The 24,650-nt window shown below is 44.2% G+C and overlaps 1 protein-coding gene across 15 annotated transcripts in view; it reads left to right on the top strand.

Moving 5' to 3' along the window:
• TCF7L2 (transcription factor 7 like 2) overlaps positions 1-24,650 on the top strand; it is a 183,150-nt gene that overhangs the window by 49,361 nt on the left and 109,139 nt on the right. For all 15 annotated transcript variants that reach the window (XM_054163559.1, XM_054163567.1, XM_054163558.1 and 12 more), the window contains one exon: positions 16,646-16,747. In XM_054163559.1, the coding sequence (XP_054019534.1) occupies positions 16,646-16,747 (102 nt within the window). The remainder of the gene's footprint in view (positions 1-16,645; positions 16,748-24,650) is intronic.

The raw sequence follows: 24,650 nt of genomic DNA, 5'->3' as shown, positions 1-24,650 counted from the left end.
TTTTTCATTTCACAGCTCAGTGTTGAGGTTTTTCTTTTTCTTTTTTCCTCCCCCACCTATTTTTTTCCTTTGCTCTGCATATCGCTTGCCCTGTGCAACAGATGTGAGGAGCTGATCCCACTTCCATTGAAGTCAATAGCCAAATTCCTATCGACTTCGCTGACAGCAAGAGTGAGCCCGTCTAGGGAGTGAGGATTAGAGCTAAGTAGGAGTAAGTAAAGTACAATAAAATCAGAATATCCTACTTACTGCTTAATGCCATGAATTCTGTTTTGAAGAATTTCTGTTTTGAGTCCCATAGCTTTTTATGCTGGTGAACGCCAAGAGCTGCATTCACGGGGGTGGGAAAGAGGAGGAGCTGACAAGCATAAGACAGGTTTGGTTTCTAGAGTTAGGAGGGACATTGGTAGAAAGGAATGAAAAACAGTCTGTGATTCCTTCATGACCCTGCGGTAAAAGGACTTCAGCTGATGGATGAGGGGCTTGGTTTGGCAGACAGGCTGCACTGGATCTACTTTTGACCATGTCAACCAAGTGTCACAGTCTAAATGTGGAATGCTGTTGTGTATTATGGGAATATAAATAAACTCAAAATAAGACTCAGGAAGGGGAAAATGCTTGGGCTGAATCTTAAAATAACAATAACGATATATATATTTCTATTTTTATATATATATATCTCCCCCTTCCTGTTCCTTGCTAAACACATGACTAAAATAAAAAATACCAAAAAAATACAAACCCCAAACCAAACAACAACAACCCCCCCCCAAAAAACCTAAACAGCAACAAAAACAGACTGAGGGAGAGGAAAAATGCTTTCTTTTTAGACGTTTTCCTGCAGGATCTGCCTTCCCAAAGACATCCAGATCTGCTCCAGGGAAGTGGTGGTGAGATACGGCGTTGTCCCGCTCAGTCCCTTTGTCAGTGGCCCCTGTGCCCGACAGAGATGTGGGAGCTGCCTGTCCCCGGGGACATGCAGTAGCTGTGGGCTTCCCCTGCTGCCTGGGGTGTGGTGACACGTGAGGGGGGTGTGTGGACTTGGACCCCTGCAGATAGCAGCGTGGCCTTTAGCACTGCCGCCTCTTGGGGCCCCACAAGGAAGAATAGGCTGTTATCCTGGCAGGGCAATATTATCCGCGTTTTACAAGCAGGAAGGCCGAGGCGAAGGGTTTATTTTCATGTGACTCATTCAAATAGGCCAGGAGCCTGTGGCGGATGTGGAAAATCAGTGTCTCGCAGAGCCCTGGTCCCATGTCGTCTCCACCCGCGCTGCAGGGCTTGTGGCTTTGCACCGTGTGGGAGCCGGCGACGCTTTTCTCCTTAGCAATGTGCGCTTGGCAGGCGTCTGCTGTGTCTCTGGGCAGCATGTGAGGTGTGGCACTGTGTCAGGAGGGGTGATGGGGGGCTGCTGATTTCTGGGAGCGATCTGGTACTGTCAGAAAATGCAGGGACAGAAACAAGCCCCATTTCTGGGGTTGTGAACCTGGAGAGGAGCGGCATGCGGATTTTGTTATGCTGCTTCCTCGTGTCACCGCTCTGCTAGGATGCTTTCTTCAGTCGCTTTTTCTTTCTTTTTCCCTTCATTCTCTCTTTTGGCCAGGATTTTAACATATATCACAGGCTGGTAGGCTAAGAGCCTGGGACTTCCCCTCACCACACTCAAAGTCTTTGATCTTTTGCTTTGGAGGTAACATCAAAAGAATGGCTGAGAAAGACAGCCAGCGCTGTGAAGTTCAACGTTCAAGTTAATAGCTTGACTGAAGGTTGTGCTGCATTGCTGGAGCCGGAGTAAACAGAGGCGAGCGCACGCATTTCCCTGGGAATGGACCCTAGTGCTGCAGAAGCGCTTCATTTGCATTCACAATTAATCTAGTCCCCACTAAAGGGCAGGCTTCTAGTTCTATTTGGTTGCTTTTTAAATTCCACTCCCCCCCCAATTCTGTACTGGAGGAAGAAGCAGGATGCTTGATGCAGGGAGCTGCTGTACTTGGTGGTCACAATGGCTGGTGGTGGCCAGTTAAGCACCCTTGCAGCCCTGTTCTGCAGCTTGCCTGCACTTTGTCGTTTCTGGATTTTCTCCATTTTCAAAATGATGAACCTGAAGTGTGATGGCAAGCAATTACCTTCCCCCTTCTTTTAGTGATATTAATGATAAAAAGACCAAACCTCTGCCTACTCCCTGCTGAAGTGTGCAGTGGATAGCAGGGACTTCTCCATGACAGATTATTATTATTTATTTTTTTAAATCTCCTTCCCATTTCTGTTTGAAATGCTCCTGATGTGTGTGAGCAAATGGCTACTCCATTCATTTGTCCATTGGCATCTTCTGCTATTTTGGTGGCCTGTATTCTCTGTGTGTAGGTCACTTTGATGGTTTCATTTTGTTTTGTTTTCTTTTGTTGTTGTTTCTTAAACACATTGCAAATAAGGTAGAGAACTTTGTGTGATTTTGCATGATGGTGCACAGCCTTTCTACATGGTTTGTGGTGTGAGGCAGAAGCTACTGGGCAGCATGCAATAATTACTAGTTGTCATTTGGCACTGGTGTTGGAATCAGTTTCTGAGGGGCAGAACGCTCAAGATTCCATCACCTTCACTGAGGTGCCTGACACTTGTGGATGAATTGGCCTCCTGATATATGACATTTACAGTTTAGAGCATTGTTATACAAGACTGAGAGGATATGAGCTTACAGTGTGTTTTGGTGTGTATGTATGGGTGATTGATGTGAGTGTTAAACTCCATAATAAAGGGCTCCACTTGTTTTCACACACATTTGTATGAGAGGTGTACCAAGGACACTGATAGTCCCCAGACACAGAGGCATATTCTTCTTCATCCTGGAACAAAATAGGAAACCTAGATGAAGAGAAAAGTTAATGGCCTTAATAAACTCAGGGAGGAGGTTTAAAAGTACTTCGAGAGTGAAAGCACTTTGATAGGACTCTGACTTCAGTAAATCTACTTTAGGGACTAATACTTTTTTATTTTATGATTTTGCAAATTTTTGACCTCCAGATCAGGGCTTTGGTGTGGGTCTTAAATCACTCACTCCCCAGTGCAAGGGGTGGGATTCACAAAGCCGCAAAGCCAGACAGGCACCCAAGTCCTTATGGTTTCTTGGAAAAATCCTGACCTGAATAGTTTGCCCTGTTGAGTGAATTAACTGCTCTGAAGTGTGTGGGAGCTCAGGACATTTGTGCCCTCTCGAGGAAATGTGGAATGCTCTGATGGGTAATGACCCCACTGGATGAGACCACAGGGTTCTTTCTGCGGGGACAGTGAGGCGTGTTAATTTTTGAGCCAATTATCATTCAGAAGCGATGGCAAAACATCCAGCTCCACAGAACGACAGCCTGAAGCAGGTCTTGCAGGAGCTGCCAGTCTTTTCCTGGACGGATGGAAGAGGTAGTGGATGACTGCATTGAGGTTCTGCCTTTGTCCTTTGCTGTTCTCCTCCGGCTTGCTGAATAAATCATTATTTCTTCTGGCGCCTTTTTTTCCCCCTTCTTTTTTTAAAACATAAACTAATTATTGTGATTAAACCCATACACTGAGGAATTTTTCTACGCTACTTGGGCTACCCTTAATAGCTGCCACTGAAAATCTTCCCTGGGAGGGATCACCTAGGGAGTGGGGAGGGCAGGGCAGTTAGTTCCTTCAGGTAACATCCTACAAACTATATGTTGTAAATCCTGATAATGCTTACGGGGAGGCAGGAGGAAAAGAGTAATAATTTTCAGTAGATTAGCAGCTGTTGTCTCATTGCACGTTGCTTAATAAGCCTGATGTTACATGTGAGAGGTAAGCTCCTTAGTGGGAGCAGGGTGCACTGTAATGACCTTTCTTGTGCAGGTCTGTTGAGATGAAAGGTCCCTCCTGAGGTTAGCAGGTTAGCTGTGCGGCATGCAGAAACACTGACTTCAAGTCACTGTCCTGTGCAGATGGCTTTTAGGTCCTATAAATGCTCACAAAAAATGTGTTTAGGAACCTACTTTTTCTTCCTCTGATTCCACATAGGACAAATTTGACTTGGAAATAGCACAGAAATGCAGTGTCATGATTTTTAAAATAAATAAGCTGTTGCTATGAAAGAGAGCTCATTGATCCTTACTTGCTTCATTTATAATTACCCTTCTATGCAGTCCTCCTAACCTCATCTGTTAAAAAACGAGTGCCTCTCGGAACCCCAGCAGCCAGCTGATGTGGCTCGTTGTGTCCCTCCACACTCCAGGCTCCTCAGCGTTAAGAACTTATGAAATATAAGTGTCCACAATAAGATTATAAAACGTTGTAAGATTGGAGCCTTTGCTTTCCTGGCTGTTGGGTAAATACATCGTGTCTCATGGATGTGCCCTGAGGCTCTGAAACCTGAGGCCTGCCCACATCTTGAGTTCTACTTTCCTCCTTGCAAAGTGCCTCTGGCTAGTGGAGCTGTCGATGCAGCCCCTTCCCGACCCCCTCCCCCCTGCCTCCTCCGCAGCCCTGCTAAGAAAAAATACTTCATGGGGGTTTTTTGGGGTGTTTTTGTATGTGTTGATTTTTTGTGAAGACAGCTGTAACAAACCTCGAATAGCTACTGTTATTTTGGCACTTGCAGGTAAGGCTGAAATGGGTCTAGGGCACTTAAAGCAGGCGTGTGAAAGTTCTAGCGCTACTAGCTTGTCCACGACTCTCCCGGCAAGTCCGTGGGGGGCTGTGTCCCCATCCTTGCCCTGAGGTTTTGTGGGGACCACCCTGTCCCCTCGGTGTCCCAGCACCTAGACTGGGTCCTTGGTGTTTGAAGAGAATCCCATAGGTGAGTGCTCTTTTGTGGGTTGGCTCCTGGGTGGTCCAGGGCTGGGCTGTTGTTACCTGGAGCCCTTCCCCAGGGATTCCTGCGCGGACTTGTTGTACCCCCACCAGCTCTCACCCTCATGCAAAGGCAAAATGTGAGCTGGTGCCTGACTCCTGTGATTTTGTAGTAAATAGGCTGCCGTGTGCTGGCATAGGGAGTTCAGAGTTTTGCTGGTGTTTCTCAGCTCAGGGGGGTTCCAAGGGTCCCCTCTTTTTCAGGGCTATGGCTGGCATCCCTCTCTACCAGCGGCTGAGCCAGGGATGTGCCCAGTTCCACGGAGACCACCTATTAGGTGCAAAGCATTTGCTAATGGTGTCAGAGTGGTGGGGGTGAAGCAATTCTGTGTTTAACTCTGTATGAACCTGGTTTACAATCTGTGGAGGAGATTTCACTCCCATTACAAAGCCAAGTATGTGTCTGTTTTCTGGCTTTCTAAAGTGGAAGTTGTTTTTCTAGTACCTACTAAGTACCTTTATTTTCTTTTATCTTTCATGTTGTGTGTGTGTGTGAGAGAGAGAACATAATATACATGGGCAGGCTTAAAAAAACCAACACTCAATGTTCCTAAACCACAGTCCTTTAAATAAATAAATATATAAAGGTTGCCTTGTGGGCCAGCCGGTTCAAAATGCCCGCGCTATATTTAGCAACAAGAGCAACATTTTTGGCTATTTACAGATTTACAGGCTTGGGGCTGCTCTGATGACTTCTTTGTTTTAACTCTGGGGCTGCGGCACTAAAGTGTGACAAATGCAGACGTGGGGAGCTCGGGTGTGTTGTGTCTGCGGGAGCCCAGGCTCTGCTCCCTGGGGCCATGAGTTTAGGTGTTGGGATTGCTGCGGAAAAGCAGCCCTCACCTCTCCAAAACAAACCTCTTCTACAACCAAAGAATTTGGCATATGGGGCTGAGTCCCTCCAGGACATGAACTATTGCAGAGCTGCTGATACCCTTTTCCCTAATTTCAGTTTATTTGCCTTTTTCCTCCTGCCTCTTTCCCCCCCCCCCACTTTTTGAGAGGAAAAACACAGGGGCACAGTTCTTGCCTTTTTTTCCCCTCTGTGCAGAAGAAAGTATTTTTTTCTTTTCCCTACAGATACATGGAGCAGTGTATGATCTCAGTTTGCTGGGTAAAAAAAAGGAGGGGTTTTTGGTTTCTTCTCCCCCACAAATTCATTAAAATGGAAAGGATGATTTTGTGTTAGAGCATTGTGCTACTTAACTTTTATTTGTAACCACTTCAGGAAGTGGATATGCCAGTATAGTTGGTTTGTCTGAGGAAAATTTATCTCTATGAATAATAATAAACCTCCCACATTTCTCCAAAACTTCTGGTAGTGTAATTTGTACATCTTTGTCCCTGACATATGCCAATTGAACAGAAGTTGCTTGAATTTAATGCATAACCTACCATTACTTGAAAACACAAAATGCCTTTCTGGAGACACAGCATGCTTTTATTTGGATTTTGCAGGAAGTGGAATTACTGTCATTGGGATGCCTTTTAAACTGAAAAAAAAAAAAAATAATAATATGCAGTGGTGTCAATTCTGGACCATATTTGCTTTAAAATCTTTCCTGTCTGCATTGCCTTTAAGGAAAAAAAATAATTTACTTGTTTTTGACTAAGAGTTTGTGTGGCTGATGATTCAACTAAGGATATTTTAAAAATACTTCATTTAAATAGCATAAATACATATTGCATTGTTTTGGTGGTGCTGGAGGAAACCAGAAAATAAATACAGGGGGTGACTGCCCAGGAACAAGAGGTGGCTGCACAGATTTACTGAATGCTTCATTTGTTTGGATTTGCTTTCATCCCAAATGATTCACCAAGTCCTCTGCCTAAATATAAGTCTTCCTACTTAACCAGCACTCAGCTTTTTCTCTGGCCAGATGGAGTAATGTCTTTTGCATGGGTATGTGAAGGCAAGCCATCATCTTTTCCTCTTCTGGTGTGCAATTGAGACATCCAGCTTGCATTTGGGAGGAGAATGGGTGCAAGCGGTCCTGCTGACCCCATGGACTAACACCGTCAGAGAAGCAAATAGGAGGATTATTGATAGGGGAAACAACTGGTGCCGGATCCTGGGGAGGTAACGTTTCTTTCCCAGCTCTCTAGGAGGGATTTGGAAAGAGCTGTAATCCTGGGTTAGGAGTAATTTGTTACAGCAAGATGATACTTGAGTGGCAGGAGGATTCTGGCGGAGGCAGCGAGAGGGTTTTATTGAGAGGAGTAGCTGGTCTCGCAGAAGGTCAGTCTGACATGCATCCTACCCCAGCCCACAAGTTTTGTTTCTCAGCCAGTGCAATTAGCTGAGGGGACTCTCAACCTCTTTTACATCTTTCAAAGACATCTCCATGCATCTGAGCTAAAAGATTACAGCAAGGAATGTGGACCAGGATATGATGCAGTGGAAAGTTTTTTTGTGGTTATTTTGTCTTTCTCCAAAGCAGGCTTTCTGAAAAACAAAACAGCCTCAACAGCAACCTTCTCAGCTTCTCTTAGGAGGTCAGAATATGACTGGCTTCAGTATTATCTCTGGAACTTTTTCCTGAGGTTGTCTTTAGGTTACATTTTTGAGTTAATGTCTCTGTTTGTTTTGTTGTTTGTTCTTTTTGTTTAAAAAAAAAAAGGAAAAAAAAAAAAAAAGGAAGAAAAGAAGAAAGTTACCAACCCTGGGGAAAGAGAATTTTGCAAGCTCTTGGTTTTCATGAGGGCCTGAAACCCTTGGAGCCATCTATTCTGCAGTAACCCCTTGTTGCATTGAAGACCTAATCACACATGGAAACCACAAGGGAGGTGACAGGAAATTTGGTATGAAATTTGCTGGGTTTACTAGAGAGTGGCTCCCAGCAGTACACCCAGAATTGCTACATCAACAGGAATTTTTGTGGTAGTGATTCGAGTCATGAGTTTCACTTACCCAACAGGAGGAGAAAAGATGACTTTCAGTAAAACCCCATTAGGCCATGTTACAAGAAAAAGCAACAGCTGAATGCTCCTTTACGGCAGGGTCCTACCCACCTGTGCCTCTCATTTGCAGGTACCTCATAGAACTGGAAATGGGAATTTGGATCAGGGAGTGAAAAGAAAAACAACATTTTTCTAAAGAGAAGTTTGTGAAGTCATGCAGCTCTTCACTAGGAGGTGTGTGACAAACTTGTATTTGGTCTTGTGGAAGCAGAGCATGGTACTGTCTGGCTGAGGGCCTACTGCCATAGCCAGCCATGGCCCTTCTGCTCCTCCATACCTTCACACCACAAGAAACCAAATCAGATCCTGCCTCCCCCCCCAGTAGGAAACACTTGGGAGAACAGATTGGGCAGTTGTTAATCTCTGATAATGGTAACATGATGAAGGCAGGTAACAGTAATCCAGGACAGAGATGTACAAAGATCTCTATAGAGATGATTTCCCTGATTACCACTAGGGTACCGAAGAATTCTGGATAATGCTTCCCACAGTCAGGAAACTTGTAAATCCCGCTCCAGATTCCGAGTGATGGAAGAGAGGCCAAGTTGGAGGTCAGTTTTGGAGAGGTCCTTTTATTCCATACTCCACCACCACACTGTCCTGTGCCACAGAGTCCTGTGATGGGGTTAGAAGACAGAGCAGACATGTTCTGCAATATTAAAGCAGAACTAGGCTGGTTGATCACTGAGTTCTGTTGGTTTGGACTTTGCAAAAGAAGTTATACTCTGTTTAACAGAGTTGGAAAGTTTTAAGGGAGGCAGGGTTCCCCTGGAGCAGCCCTTCTGTTACAACGGAGGTAGTTTGGTGCCGTGATCTCTGTCTCAAACATCCTGTCAGATATTTTTACTGTCTTTATTTAATGGGGAGGAAAGGAATTATACTTTATAGACCATAAAATGCATTCTTGGACTTCATGCAAACACTAGTTCCCAATTGTTCTCTCACTCTGGAAGACTGCCAGAAAGAGAAATTAAATGTGGGTCCGTACATCAAATTGTTAGTCAAGTCTTGGAGGCTGCTTTAGCTTTTCTGAGTCTAAGCAAGCTGTATGTGCAGAAAGACTTTGTTGAGATTTCATGACTGTCTCATTCTTTCTCTGATGGAAACGCTGTGCTTGAGTGGAACAGAACAGGTTGCAGAGAAAATCTGGGGAGAGTAGCTTGAAGATGAAGAAGTGTGGTGTTTTGTTTTCTGGCTTAAAGTAAGTAGATAAAAAGTTTCTTCCTGTTCCTTGACTGAAATTATCCTTTTATTTGTGCCTGTCTTTTGGAACAGTAATTTGTAGACATCCAAATAGTACTCAGCCAGCCTGCTAATTTGTGCAGCGAGAGCTGCAGAGGCTTTCAAATGATATGTGAAAAAAGCAATGGTGCTCTCCCAAGTTCCACCCAGGATCGAGAGACACTGCCTGCAGTTATTTTGCTGAGATACCATGTGAACTGGAGAAAGTAATGCTGCACTTCCTCTTGTAAAGCTGGAAAAATTATTTTTAATTCCTGTAGCAGCTGATTACCCTTTACTTAGCCTCTTCATGCTCACTGTTAAGTATCCTGGAGCTCAACTGTAGTCTAGCAACCTCATGTTCAGTAGAGGCAAACCCTCGTGGTTTATTTTGCTAAAACTGATGGCAAGAATGCCTTTCATCCACATCAGAATCAACAAATAATTGCCAGAATTTGCTTGAACTTCCATAGACAATATTGAAGAAAGCTTCTGGTTATGCTCTTTAGCTCTCTCCCATGGCAGCCTCCTCTGTGCTCTTACTGCTGCATGTAGAAAAACAGTGTGTGTGGGGGTGACAAGTGGCACTAGTAGTGGGATTGTCGCTGTTGCACTGTTACATCTGGAATGTAGGAGAAGAGCTGTGTGCTATGAGGGCATGGAGCTGGTGACTGGGTCAGGATAAGGGAAACAAATCTGGTGGCTGTGGGATGTTCTTACACCTCCCCTGTCTGCTCACCCAAGAAGGAACTGGATTTGTTGAGCTGTTCACAGGGCTCAAATAATTTCTTTGTGCCATGTTCCACCCCAAAATAGGCGTCCTCTTTGCTCATCACCTTATTGCTCTGTATCTTCAGTAAGGCACTTCCAGTTTGCAGGATTTCTGCTTTCAGGCATCCCTCCTTTGAGATGATATGAAACTGTTTAATCATTAGCACATTTCTGTAACTTTCAGGCTGTGGAGGACTCTGCCTTCTTCTTTTTTGTGCCCTAGCAGCACTTCAGCAGTGTGACAAAGGCACAAGTGAAATATGAAAATGGGCAGCTTGAGGCCCCTATTTTCAGGGACTCTTGTCTGTTACTGAAAGGGAAGGGGACAAGGTCACTGGAGTTCTCAGTAACAGGGAAATTCAAGGCACTAGAAGTGTCTTATTCAGGAATATATCACAAGGTGGTTTGGGTGATGCCAGTGCTGGTAAAAAAGTGGCATTTTAAATTGGGAAGAGGACTTAAAGCCCGATGTGCAAGTGTCTGTGCAGGTGCATGATATGTGTGTCACTTTCCCCCTGTTTATGTATTTTATTTAATAATTCATTATTAGCTGTGTTGAATAGTTTAAAGGGTGATGCCACCTAAAAACAATAAACCCCAACATGGAGATCTGTGAGAAATACTTCCATGCTTTGTGATTTCATGCTTTCATTTCTTAAATGCTGTGGGGGGGAAATCTTCTGTGTGGAAAGGATCAGTCTCATTGAAACAAGCCTTGCTTGCTTTCATTTTGAGCAGCTCCCCTGAGCCTTATCATGGTACATTACATATTCTGTAGAAGGGCTGAACATTGTGGGTGGTGTCTGTTACTTCTCATACAAAAAATTCCAGACATTGCAAATCTTCAAGGAAGAGGAGGTCCTTTAAAGTTCTCTCAGCAATCCCCTTCTTTTATTTAAAATAAATCTTTCTGATTTTGTTCTCGCATCACACACCTCTGCAAACAAGATAACAACTGAAGACCAAAAATAAGGGGTTGAGCTAAATTAAGGGATGGTGCAGAAGCTATGGGTCTACTTTTATACCCTTAGAGGCTTTGCCTTCTGACTGAAGTGGGGATGCTTTGTTTGTAGGTACCAAGATGAGAATCCTCTTGCAACTATTTTTCTTGTCTGCAGAGAGCAATTACTGTCTTGTTAAGCTACATCTTCATTCCTGTTGCCTTCCCCATAAATCTCAGCCTTCCCCTCAGTGTTGCACTCTCCTGTGTTACGATTGTCTGTGGCTAAAATTTGTGTCTAGATGCTCCTTACCAAAAAGGTTGCTAGGCCAATATTGGAGAAACTTAGGAATTTCCAAGTTGGTGTTCAGGTATGTACTTCCATGTGATTCTGCAGTGCTGGCCAAGAGAGAAATAACACCAAAGCTAGGATTATTTCTTCTTGCATGGCATGTTGGCATCCATGGAGAAAGTGCAGACTTTGCAGGTGGAGATATGGTCCCATGGTTATGGAGAGGTCCTGGGGCCCTGCAGCATCAAGCTGCCTCTGGGAACGCCTGCTTGTTTCAGTTCCTGGGAGCTAATAAGCACCAGCTGCAGGAAACCTGAGCTGGAAAGTGTTGTGCAGCTTTCCCTCCATTTAAAAATACAGTGGTTTGGTTTTCTGCATTTTGTTTATGAATATATGTGCTGGGGGACATCACTAGTAGGGCATTCCAGCAGGAAAAACAGTAGTGTGACAAGGGAGCAGCTCCAGCTTGGACACTGGTGCAGGAAACACCTGTGTGCTCTGCCATCCCTTCCAGTGGGGCTGCATTGCTGTGAGCCTGGTCTCAGTGTGGGTGATAACTGTTGGTCTGGAATAAGAGTTCCCACCAAACTGCTCTGGTCTTGGATGTGAATTTTAGCTGCTTTTAATCAGCTCTGCTGCAAAATCTTGAGAAAGATGTTTATTTTCCTCCCTGGTGCCCAATTTGGGTGGTATTTGGTGGCGTGGGCATGCAGAGCTGCTGTCATTATGTCTGCACTTTGCAGGACCGTGCGGTTGCAGATAGGAGGTGAGGACATTTTGCTCATGGAAGTGGAGGGTAAAGTGGTGTGGTGGGTTTTTTTTTGTTTCTTGTTTGGTTTGGGGTTTTTTTCTGTTCCCCTTCACAGAAAAAAAGAAATCTGGGCTGTTCAAATCATTTGGCTTTTCCCTTGTGCTGACAATTTAACGGCCTTTTAAAGAGCTTTGGTTTCTCTCAAGTACGCTCACCCCATACGTGTTTTAATTTTTGTGCAGAGGCCTGGAGCTTAACAATTATTTTGCTTAAGCTCTCTGAGACTTGCCATTAAAAAAAAAAAAGTTTTAAGTTTTGACACACACACACACACACACACATGCTAATGATCCCCATCAGATCATATTGTTAAATGGGGAATAAAATACTTGTGCCAAGATGACATTACTTTTAAAAATGTTAAAAGCAGGCCAGCAGAGCTCATTTCAACAGCTCTTCTCTGAAAGAATTTGCACAGATTTGTTAGAGTTAATTTGTTGAAAAGTTCAGTGTTTGTACAGGCAAGTCCTAATTTCCACACTGAGACACAGAAGCAGGAGAGGAGTGAGCATGTGTCCAGCGTTTGCAGGAGCAGGATGGTGGGAACTTCCCTCCCTCCTACCCTTTCCCTTCTGTGCAGGAATGTAAAAGCAGTGTCAGAAGGCTGGGAAAGTCAGCTTCGAATTTTTGTGGACTCCTTGCGAATCAGAGGAACCGTCTGGCTCAAATCTGCATTTAGGGCCAAGAGAAGAGGATTTCCTGCTATTTAGTTGCTGGAGGAAGGAAAGGATTTACCTCTCCGTTGTAACAGGACTTAATTTTTCTCCTCTTTAGAAAGAATATCACAGCATAGGTCAGCAGTAGTAAACCTGCAAAACTGATCACGCCTCCCTCCCTCTTCCTTGTCCCTCCCCGCACCACAGTGTGACTCCCCCAGCCTTTCCAAGCATCTTCCCATCCCAGCTCCCAGCCCCAGCGATGGCTTGATGTCTCCCTCCATCGTGAAAGGGAGAGTTACGGAGCGGGTGGCTGCTGCGCCGCTGCTGCCTCGGCCGGCTGCCTCGCTCGGCCTGCCATCTGGATCCAGTTAGCTCTCTCGGCAGTAGGGCTGAGTCTCATTTCCTCCAACCAGTAATGTTATATAGGCAGTGATCCTGTTCTGCCCTAACATAATTGAAAATTATGTGTATTGTAGACTCGCAGCGCTGAAATGTAGACTCGTAAAAATCTGTGGCTCAGGTAGCCTGTGGAGATTGAATTTGGCACACAATGAAGCTTTTATGTAAAGTAAGAATTATAAGCCACCACATCAATATTGTGTTACAGGCATGACAATTCTTGGATGAGGAGGCCTTGAGTCAGGCTCGTCACCTTAAACAATGCTAATATTTCATACTTTATCAACGGGGCTGGTGTTCTGAAGCCAGCAAATTGGACTCCTTTTCTCTTGCAAAAGTCCTGCTGGTGAAGCTGTGGATTTGTTAGCTTGACACAGGCGTTGGCTGTGGGCTCTGGCCCTCTCTGTTTATCTGATGGACAGAACATCTTGCCCTTGGCGGGGCTAGTATGCTGCTCTGGATCCTAGCCACTTGTGGTGGTTGCTTTATTGACCCTTGTGTGTTACTGCTTTCCATGGGGACTGTTTGTTTTACTTTCTTTTCCCTACTGGTCTGTTATCCGCTGGTGGAAATGGAAGCTGTCCATGTGTGTGCTGGTGTGCAAGGCCAAGCATGCTGGGTTTGGACCATTGCTGCAGGGCTCCATGTGTGTGTTCAAGAGGAGAAACAGCTTTGGCTATGCCTTCAGCCTTTGCACTGTAAGGCTTCGTGGATCCTTTCTGTCAGGAGTGGGTAGGAGAAGGACTTTACTGAGGGCCCAAACTAAGGGTTTTAAAAGCAGAAAGTCAAATTGGCAGGAAGATCTTTTGAAGCTTACATCTTGTACTTAGTCTGGTCAGCCTGGTGTGGGAGCACCTACACTGAAAGTACAGCTCTTATGAGATTGAGGCGGAGCAAGACCAACCATGCCTTCTTGCTCTGTTTCTTCTAAGGGAATTTATTGCTAGTAATAACCCAGCAGAACTGACAGTCCCAAAGGCTTTGTAATCCCTGCAATAATTACTGACTGGAGGGAGTGTGATGTGAGCTTGCTGATGGCTGTTGTGCCAGTACCTCTCAGCCCACGCTTGGGGCAGTCTCAAGCCTACGCATTCCTTGGCCTGCCTATTAGGACAACTGCTGACCTGAGCTCCTTTATAGGTTGCCATGGTTGTAGGAATATTCCATGGTTGCTCGTGACCATGGACTAGTCATGGAAAAATGAGAGTGGCTGGTTTATTTTGGTGGGCACAACCTTGGTGGCCATTTTCTGAAACACCAACAGTTGAGCTGGCAGGTTCTTGTAAGTGCTTTAGCTGTGGAGGCAGTGACTTCTCACTCACAGGCAGTTGTGGAGCTTGAAACAGAGTCATGTACCGTGAGGCGCACATCCTGCGAGGACGTTTTCCTTGGAAGAAGAGAAAAATATTTTGGTAGTTGGCTGAAAATCCTTGGGAAGCTGGTGGTAGCTGTGACCCATCAGGAGCCATTCTGCAAATTTGTATGCTGCTTTATGTGGTGGTCTTATGATCACTAAGACAACTGGTGGGCTTCTGAAAATGTGGCAGTTGACTTGTTTAATAGTGCCCTCTGTAAATCTGAAGTGTGTCAAATTTCCCTTCAAGTTAAGAAGGTCTCAGTTGGCTTAGGTTTTGGGTTAATTTTCTGTGCACTTGGGTTGCATTTTTTAAGCACTTCTTTGAAACCAGAAAGGGTTAGAAAGTTGTTTTAACATAATCTCAACTTTAAAATTGATGTTGTGGTCACCTCTATTGAAGAGCAGGGATTTGATTCAAGTGATCAAGTATCTGGAGACTTAGAACTGAGTCATAAAAGTTAGCAATACCGCTTATGGTAGACTAGTTCTGGTTTGTTTGGGTTTTATTTCTTGTTTTTAAGAAGTGCTGAAACATTTTGGTCCACATTGCACAAATCCCAAATGTGAAGATGAATAAAAACAAGGCTTCTTGGAACTTGATGAACCCACATGGGGCACAAATCCAGAGTACGGATTTGTTTATTTGCATTCCAGTAGCTCAGAAATCTCAGTCCCTCCAAGCGATGGGAATTGGTAATGCATCCTGCTGCTGACTCTTGCTTTTGGTCACCTCTGTGCCCAGGGTCTTGCAGCAAACAGGCCATGCATGCTAGCAAATGTTTTGCATACGTGAGCAAATGTGATAGTGATGTGCTGAAAGCATGGAACCAGATCTCCTTCCTTCCTTCATGGAGATTTAGATACGGCTTCCGTTGTGCGCCCGGCCTGGCAGGGGTTGTTTGTGTGTGGTTCTCCTTCCAGATCATGTGAAAAAAGAGGAATGGGTAAAACATGACTATTTCTCTAGATGTTTTCTAGGAATAGATCTGTTAGGTCAACCAGAGCCTAGTGCTAAATAGGGTTTTCTGCAGTAGCCCGATCTATGTGTACAGCTGCTTTTCTCAGTTCTGGGAGGTGGCCGAAGGTATGTGGCAGTATGCATTTCTTCCAGCATGAGACAGGGCTTTCAGAGATCATGTATTAAGCAGTATGCCTAATTAATACAGTGCAGCACCATGTGGAGGGAAAAACTTGGGCTGAAGATATATTTAGATGTGCTGAGCAGAACTATTGGGGCCAACTGATTACTTTGTGGGTCCACTTTTGGTCAAAATAGAACACTTCTGGTGAAACAATCTGGGTACCACTTTGAGATTTCACCTGTTTGGTAGAAGTCTCTTGACTTCTTGAGATATGCTGTGGGATCTGGCTAGGGTGGAGGCTTCTCCAGTGAGCTTAGCAAGAGAACACACATGCCTGAGAGCAGAGGTTTTAGTTGATATTTGATGCTGGTTAAATCTGTGGGAAAATTCTGCTCCTTCTGGAAGTGTTAGTTAAACTTTTTGTGCTTTTGAATCAACACTGCCTTATGGTGCAGATCAGCTGCCTGTGTGTGTTCAGCCTCTTTGCTGATGACAGGGGCAAAAAGAAGTTGTGGCTATCCCCAAATGCCTGGCCAGTGCAGCTTGGCCTGAGCGTACCAGGGCTGTGTTCCGTCTTGGACATCATCAGTGGCAGAGTGTATCAAGTTTGGCCTTCTAATTGATTAAGTTACATTATGCAAGTCCCTTAGGGGTTGTCTGATAGAAGAGCAAGAAGAAAATAATCCATGGTGAATTCCAGAAACGATGAGAATATAAATGCTAAGGCCCAGCAGTGCGGGCTCTTTTTAGGGTAGACTTCTGCCTGTAGGGCTAGTACAGCGCTGGGAAGCCAGAGAAGTTGACAGGGGGCATTTGGAAGAAGGATGAGAGATAACCCATTAAATAATGGGCTCATTAAATAATGAGATCATATTCTTAACCCATGATAGGTGTTTTCCCTCTCCTGAGACTGATAATCCAGTTTCCCCTCCCTTATCCTGTCCATGCCATGGTTTTGGTATTTTGTTTCTTTGTGGGGTTTTATTATTCTTTTAGATTTGCTGTGATTAGCTGGGTCGGTGTTATGCTGCCTTTGCAGTCTGCTTTATTTTCTTACTCCTGAACTGTAATGTGGTGGTCTGAAATTGTTGGTGTTCTGCACAGTTTTTATCTCCACGAACATGCAAAGTCGTCTTAATTTTCGTTTCAGTTCCTTGCATAAGCTTTAATTTTGTATCTTTTTTTCTCATGTTACTTAAAATTTGTTTGGTTGTTGTTTTTTTTGGTTGTTTTTTTTTTTTTTGGCCTTTCTTTTCTGAACTCATTTTTCTTTTCCCATTTTTGTTTCCTCCATCCAGTATCTGCAGATGAAATGGCCACTGCTTGATGTTCAGGCAGGGAGCCTTCAGAGTAGACAAGCCCTCAAGGATGCTAGGTCTCCATCTCCAGCACACATTGTTGTAAGTAAACACAGAAAGATGTTCTTCCTTTGTTTAAAGGCGTTTAACATTACTAGCATTGGTTGTCATCAGCTTTCTTTTACATAAACCTAAAGTGAAATACTTTAAATAAGTCACAAAACCCTAATGAGCTCACGGTAAAAGCAGGGAATACGTTCGCTATTCCTGAGGTGTTTATGCAATTATCATTCCTATCCTCATAGGAGAGCAGAGTTGAAAATGCTCTAAAGTTACACACTGCAGAGTGACTTAGTGGCAGTGAAGTCCAATCAGGCTGGTTTTCACATCTGACAATGTTGAACTGAAGGCAATGAAGAGAAGGTTTTGGAAAGCATGACATGAAAACCAACAAAAGCCAAGCCTTGTTCTTTGGCCTTTGCTCAAATAGAATAATTTTATTCTTCACTGAAGAATCTTGAATGAAAGTTTGTGAGAATTGGTCAGCATTTTACTTGGGTGAAGGCTCAACAGAGCCAAGTTCAGTAGAGCACGTGTCTCTGTGTTGTGATGACTTCTCATTTAGCGTAAAAAGTGTTACCAAATGTTCACTACTTACCTGCAAAATAGAAAACTCATTATAATGGCTGGCATTGCTAGACATAATTTTACTCATTAACTTATTTAAATTGTCAGTTCTTGGTTATAATTGTCTTGGTTCTGTTGGAAAAAACAAAGTTGAGATTGAAATGTTCAGTGCAAACTTGCATGAGAGGGGTTTGGGGTTTTATTTTACTTTCTAAAGTAGCATCCTTGGAGATCCAAAAGGAAATGGTTTATAAGGTGTTATGTGAGAGGAGCTGCATCCTCATGTATAGCCAGTGTCAGTGCTATCTGTTCCTAGGGAATTTCATAGCTCTGAGCATTCATCTCATTCATTTTCCTTTGGAAAAGACACTGGATTAGAATATTTATTCTTAAATACTTTATCATCAGATTTTGCATTGCTTGTTCTTTATCTTTTGCTGTAAGATAGACTATAGACCGAAGACTTTTGCTATACAGTCTAAAGTTGATGATGTGGAGAGACATAGTAGCAGCCTTCCAGGACCTGAAAGGGGCCTACAAGAAGGATGGAGAGAAATTGTTTACAAAGGCCTGTAGTGATAGGACAAGGGGAAATGGCTTCAAACTACAGAAGAGCAGATTTAGACTGGATGTTAGGAGCAGGCTCTTTCCTGTGAGGGTGGTAGAACACTGGAACAGGTTGCCCAGGGAGGTATTTGGGCCCCCATTGTGGAGATATTCAAAGTGAGGCTTGACATGGCTCTGGGCAGCTTGAGGATGCCCCTTGAGGATGCTCCTGCTGACTGCAGAGTTGGACTGGATGACCTTCGGAGGTCCCTTCCAATGCAGACCATTCTGATTCTATGCTGGTAGATATCCAAGGCACACGTTTGTTTTGTTCAAAACCTTGAGTCATACTAAGCGCTTTTGAGGAGGTTCTTTTTCTTTTGTTGTCTCTAACTTAACTTGAGAAATGTAAGCCCTTTGCCATGAGTGCCTTAGTTTTTTATCTTTTATTTTGTTTATAGGTTTTTTAGCATTCACAGCTTCTCCACTGTCCATCAGAGAGTGATGGAGCAAGACTAGTATTTGCCTACTTGTTATCTAGTGCTGCTTGCTTCAGTTTTTCAGAATGGTTTTGCTTTTCCTTCCCATCCGCTTGGGCCATCACTGGAGGAAAAGATCAGAGAAAATATGTTTGGCTGCTGCTTTAGAAATCTACAGCCATCAAAACCCAATGTCATCTTAAGAAATGAACCAAAGTTACTTCCTTATTTTAATTCTTTACTTTTTCACTACTGTGCCAAAGAACTGGTACAGGGGATGGCAGTGTTCCTTGGGCTCTGGGGCCATCTTGGTGGGCTGGTGTCAATCTTGTGGGATGCGATGGCAAGTGAGCAGGAGGCTCCTCCTGGCTAGGTGCAGCCTAAGAGGGCAGTCTGAGTTTGGTGGGTAGCTTTGCCGGGCATCGTGTGTGCTTCCCAGTGCCTCTCTAGAGCCTCCTGCTGCGCAGGAGAGTGGGCATTTACTTTAAAAGCCAAACCAGTTAATTGCACTGGTGGGGATCCTTGGGCTCCTGGCTCTCTTGGCGCTCTCCAGCCCCTCCACCCAGGTGGCAAGGCAGAGACAAGTGGACTACATGAATATAGAAAGAAAAAAAAAGAGTTCAAAAATCACAATAATTTTTGAAAGTAAAAGGAATCTGTTTCTAGGGAGGCTGAGGTTGATCTGCCTTGTATTTTGACCATTTATGGGGTTCTTATGGGTCTCTTTAAAAGCTGTTTCACTCTGCTATTCAATAAAAAGCATATTTACCATAGCAACCACTTAGGCTGTGAGGAATATATACTACCTCTGAGATGGAGGCCACCTTCCAAAAGAGCCACAGCTGGCATTTGTAATGTGATCTTTTGTGCTACTTACAATGTTGGAGAGAGAGAGGCTAGAGGATGGAGTGAGGGGGGAGCAGTGTTGGTTTGTTGGTTTTGAGGTGGGGGGGGGCAAGGTTCTGCAAGGTCTAATGTTTATTTCTAGCAGGAAACTGTTGTGCCTTATTCTGTTAAAATAAACAAATAAGGAGCAGCTTTTTCCGCTTCTTTTCCCTGACATCTGCCCCAGGCCACTTTAATTCCCTGGAATAAACATGGTCTTACTTTTTGGTAAATAAAGTTAGAGCAGGTAATGGCATTCAGGGGAGGTGAAATGGCTGCAGATGCCAGTTGGCCTGGGATGTGTCGACCTTCTGTGGTGCTCCCATTCATCGCTGCTAAGCCTGCCCACAACATCTGGGACCTGGCTGCTCTTCCGCAAGGCTCTGCACCCATTTCTGATTAATCTTTTTATGGATCAAGGAGGGGTGTTTCATGGGCAGGCTGATATTTCTGTGCAAGTGTAATGTGTAGTATGTAGAGATTGAAGCTAGTTCTCCACCCATGTTACCATGTCTTGTCTACCATGCTAGTTTTTCATCTTGAAATTAATTGTACTGACCTGAAGATCTGTAGGGAAATGCTAACACCTGCAAATAATTTCTTCTCTTTCCCTTATCTCTGAAATCAGGATTCAAGGCTGGTCTTCATAGCTGGATTACAAAGAGAGGAAAGGAGAGTGTGTGTCAATTTCCCCCCCCACTTTTTTTACCTCCCCCTCTTTTGTCCCGTGTCCCGCCCCCCCCCCCCCCCCCCTACTCAATGCTCTTGCTTCTCAGTGTTTGACTACCAGGAGCTCTGTGTCAGGGCTGCAGCCTTTACACCCAGCTCTGATGAAACTCTTTCTGGCTTCAGCACAGGTTTTTAGCTTAATGACCGAAGACTGCAGAACATGGCTGGCTGTAATGTCTTAAGTCTTTGCTATTTGTCAGCCATCCTCCTTTCAGATTTGTTTAAGAACATTAAGTTAGGACTACAAAAATTGAAGCAAAAGACCAGCATGAATAATTTGGCTGGATTACCCCCAGTGCTGAGGGCTGGGTTAATATTACTTTTCATGGTGCTTGAGAGAGTCTCCAAGGCCCATAATGAGAAACAGAATATTAAACTGAAATTATGTTCAGCGTGTCTAGAGGAAGGTACAGCATGAGGCTCCATTTAAGAGCAATGCATTTATTTGCATTTAGGTGCTTCACTAATCTTGTAAGACTCTTGTATCTTGCTCTGGCACAGTCATGCTGCTTATCTGTGTCCAAAGGTGAAAGAAAACTGGAGGAAAAATTGTTTTAATGGTATGCTATTAAGCTTGCTGGGTCAAAATTTTGAATTCAACCTGTGGATAGTACTATTGTGAGGCTGGGATTATTTCTAAGAGTTTTGATGGTTATTCCTCTTCTTCTTTCTGACCTTTGATTTCATTGAAGGTATTGAGATGTTGTAAAACAATTTCAGCAGTGTGTTTTTGGGTGTCAGGCAGAGTCCAGGTGGGTGCCTCCATGATCCTGTGAGTGAGCAGGGTGCTAGTTGTCCTGAAATCCCATGTTCCACCTGAGCCCTATCTGCTCCATACATATGCTGACAGTGTGGTGATGGGGATGAGATCTGGGTGCCCTAGGAGTGGGATTCTCCCGTGAAGATGTTCTGTTGCATTGTGTCCAGGCAAATGAAAATGATCATGCTGTGTCTTCTTAAGGATCTCCAAAGTCTGCTCACTACAGACAGCAAGCTCCTTTAAAACCTTTCTTTTATCTGTGCATGTATTCTTACAGCCTTAAGGAGAAAAACAGTGTCGTTCTTCCCTGTTCTCTGCAAAGTAAATACTCTGACTCAGCTATACTCTGTTTTGGGCAGAAGTGTGGGTGAAAGTCTGGTACCTGGTTCCTGCCTCCTGCTGCCTCCACTGTGCAGAGGCTTGCTTTTAGCTTCCTTTGTACTGGGCGAAAACGTTCTGAACCCGAAATGGTGGTGGTTTGGTACAGCATCTTTCTTACAAAACAGTTAAAGCTTAAAAAAAATTCCTACATTTTCTTCTGCAGGGAGGCCTTTTGAAGTAAGTGTAAATGTTACCTGGGGGGAGGACTTCTTGTACCATTTGTCCTGGGCTTTCTAATATGTAATGAACACAGCCATAAAGTAGACTGAATCCCTGAGAACAAAGAACCACTGTGCAGTACTGTATCTAATTTTTTCCTTTTTATTATTTTTTTTTTCTTAAGGAGGTAAAAAATGTGTTTTCAAAACATAAGATGACAAGCAAAACTAAAGGCAAAACCATCTGAAATGTACTCTCTGTTCTCAGCCTCTTCTGACGTGCATGGACAGCGAGTATCTGGGACTGCAGGGCAGTTTGGGGGGTTTAGGAGTTGTTTCCCAGATTGGTTAGAGTTGGAGCTGCACAGTCTCCCCTGCCTGGTCTCTGATTTCTTTCAGTCTCATGTGGTTTGCACTTAGGCACTTGGAAAGAAAAGACAAATACTTACAAGTAATCGTGAGGTTTGTTTTTGGATTTAAAAATTTACTTATAATGGCCTTTCAGAGAGGCCAGAAGTAAGGTTCATCCAGATATATCCTCAGTTCCCTGTGTATAAGGCTGTTTGGAACATCTTTTAACTCACACTTGCAGTGCCCCAAGAGGGCTTTTAAAGCTCATGCTTTGTTTGCCTTTAATTTTCTATTGTAGAGAGGCTGTTCTTCCTCTGCAGTAACCTCTTGAGATGTTCTTGGATTTCAGGCCTCATGTGCCCATCATAGAATCAATAAGGTTGGAAAAGACCTCAATGACCATCAAGTCCAACCTGTCACCCAACACCTCATGACTACTAAACCATGGCCCCAAGTGCCACGTCCAATCCTTTTTGACCGCCTCTAGGGACAGTGACTCCACCACCTCCCTGGGCAGCACATTCCAACAGCTAACAACTCTCTGTGTGAAGAACTTCTCCTCACCTCGAGCCTGGTGCAACTTGAGATGGTGTCCTCTTGTTCTGTTGCTGGTTGCCTAGGAGAAGAGGCCAACCCCCACCTGGCTACAGCCACCCTTCAGGTAGTTGTAGACAGCAATGAAGTCACCCCTGAGCCTCCTCTTCTCCAGGCTAAACAATCCCAGCTCCCTCAGCCTCTCCTCACAGGGCTTGTGCTCAAGGCCTCTCCCCAGCCTCGTTGCCCTTCTCTGGATACGTTCAAGAGTCTCAGTGTCCTTTTTAAATCAAGGGGGCCCGGAACTGGACACAGTAGTCAAGGTGTGGCCTAACCAGTGCTGAGCACAGGGGCACAATGACTTCCCTGCTCCTGATGGCCACACCATTCCTGATACAGGCCAGGAGATCTGCAGGGTGATCCTCTGAGGATGTAAACTGTGTTGAGAGTTGCAGAAGCACTGTGGTGGTCTGGGGGGGGGAAGGAACTGGGCATCCATCATGTCAGTGTGTAATATTGAGAGGGCCGTGGGGAAGAGGAGGGCTGTGTGTCTGAGATGTATTGGTACCCTAGCAGTCCCTAATGGCACGTAAGTCATGCCTTGGTGCATGGACCCAACACACAGATCCTTGAGACTCATGCTGCAGAAATATCTGTGTGGACTTAATTGGAAAGCTCCTTTAGTGACTCCTTCCTTTTTAAATGGTCTATACTTTATTTTGCTAATTGTTCTGGTGGTTGCAAAGTAAACAAAATGTTTCATTAATACATGCCCAAAAGTGTACAGACATCTTGTCCTGAATTTTCAGAGGTGCAAGGAATGAGGCCACAGAACAAATTAAACTTGTTGAGAATTTTGTGGCTAAATCTTTCACCACTAATTTCTTTTGATTTTTTTTTTCCCTTGGGAAGTGTTGTATATGAAAAAAAAACCACCACCAAATGTCTTCAAAGCTGAATGCTTAGTGCTAAGTATAGAATTCACCTACCAGCATACCAATAAAGTTGTTTTGCTTGGGTTGCTATAAAACACGCACATAATATTCAGTACCAACTAAATATGAATGGAAAAACCTAGTGCCTGATTTGTGAAGAGCACAGAAGAATTGTGGACTCCTAAAAAGTGATTCACTTGGTGATTTGATACATTTGGAAATAGTTCCAGCTGTAGAGGACTGCGTCATGCCCTTGTGTTTACGCTGTGGCACAATGTCTATCATCTACAAACCTTACTTAGGTACTGGAGGTAACCCCTCTGCTTTAACATCAAGACTGGGGAAATGTGCAGGCTTGTACCTCTTACTGTGAAGTGAGCAGGAATTTAATGCTTCTGCAAACACCAGTGAGCACTAAAGCACCTTCCTAAGACAGCTTGGGGCTGGATTGGCAGCTGGGATGAATTGTCACGCTTGGTTGTAGTCAGGAGATCTGCAAGTAACTCCAAGAACTCTGAAGTATTTGGATGCTGGGATATTTCAGCTGTGAATAAATGCTGTAAAATGCGTAGTAGTGCCAGCCTCAATTGTTCTGGGATCATGAGTCAGGCCTCAGTAGATCATGAGGATTGGTGGGGGTTTTTTGGTCTTGTTTTTGTTTGTTTTCTGTTTCTTAAATAATACATTTTATATTCTCTTTATTTGCTCTCTGGTTCCTGAGCCTGCAGGGTATACTGCACTGATTCTCAAACTTTTCTCTACAGCAGCTGAGGAGCTTGCTGTGCACTGTAAGTGGAAGCTGAGGTTCTTCCCTAAACACTTCAAGGTTACCACACTTATGAAAAATAGCAAGTATTATTAGACTGGCTGTAGAATGGTAGCAGCAACCTTAAGTGTTACTCCAGGAAAAGGCAGTGAGCAGGGGTGTTACAATATGCTGGGTGCAATCTATTGAGCATCTGTTTCTTGTGAATTATCTGACTGTACTTTGGGAGAGTCTGGCCCTCTGTGCCTGTGAGGGTTCCAGTTCATGGGTGCTGCAGTGGCTTTCATTGAGATAGCTGCAGCTCTCAGTGCTCCCAGGTAGGGCCAGGGTTCTCAGATGTTACTGGAGGCACCGCAGCAGGTTTATAGCTCACGATATTGTGGTGAGCCAGCATCAGTTTTGATTGCCCAGAGAGGCTGTGCTGTAGCTACTGCTCATGTTGCTACTGCTCCTGAGCTCAAGCTACAATATTTTGCATTTTGGTATGTTATGGCAAACCAAATTATGTCTGGTATCTCTCTTTGACATGTCTTGAGTATTGAAACTCTCTGGTTGAGGGGGACTTGATGATCCTTGGGGTCTCTTCCAACCTTAGTTACTGTGTGATACTGTGAAATACGCTGGAAGCCTTCTCATGAGAAATCCTTGGGTAAGATGCTGCCTTCAGTGTTGTTGGAAGCTCATCTACCGCAGGCTCTTGTATCTTTTGTTTATGAAATACCCACTGTGTCCCAAATGCAATGCAAATATGAATCCCTAAATTCTGGTCCTTTCTGATTAGCTGGTCTGGGATACAGTAAAACTGTAGAGAACAACATTTCGAGGTAGAAAGCAAGGCTGAGAGGTTGATTTAG

This window comes from Dryobates pubescens, chromosome 8 (assembly GCF_014839835.1).
Source record: "Dryobates pubescens isolate bDryPub1 chromosome 8, bDryPub1.pri, whole genome shotgun sequence".
NCBI classification, from domain to species: domain Eukaryota; kingdom Metazoa; phylum Chordata; class Aves; order Piciformes; family Picidae; genus Dryobates; species Dryobates pubescens.
The sequence above is the reverse complement of the archived record's forward strand: the minus strand, read 5'-3'. Positions and strand labels throughout refer to the sequence as shown.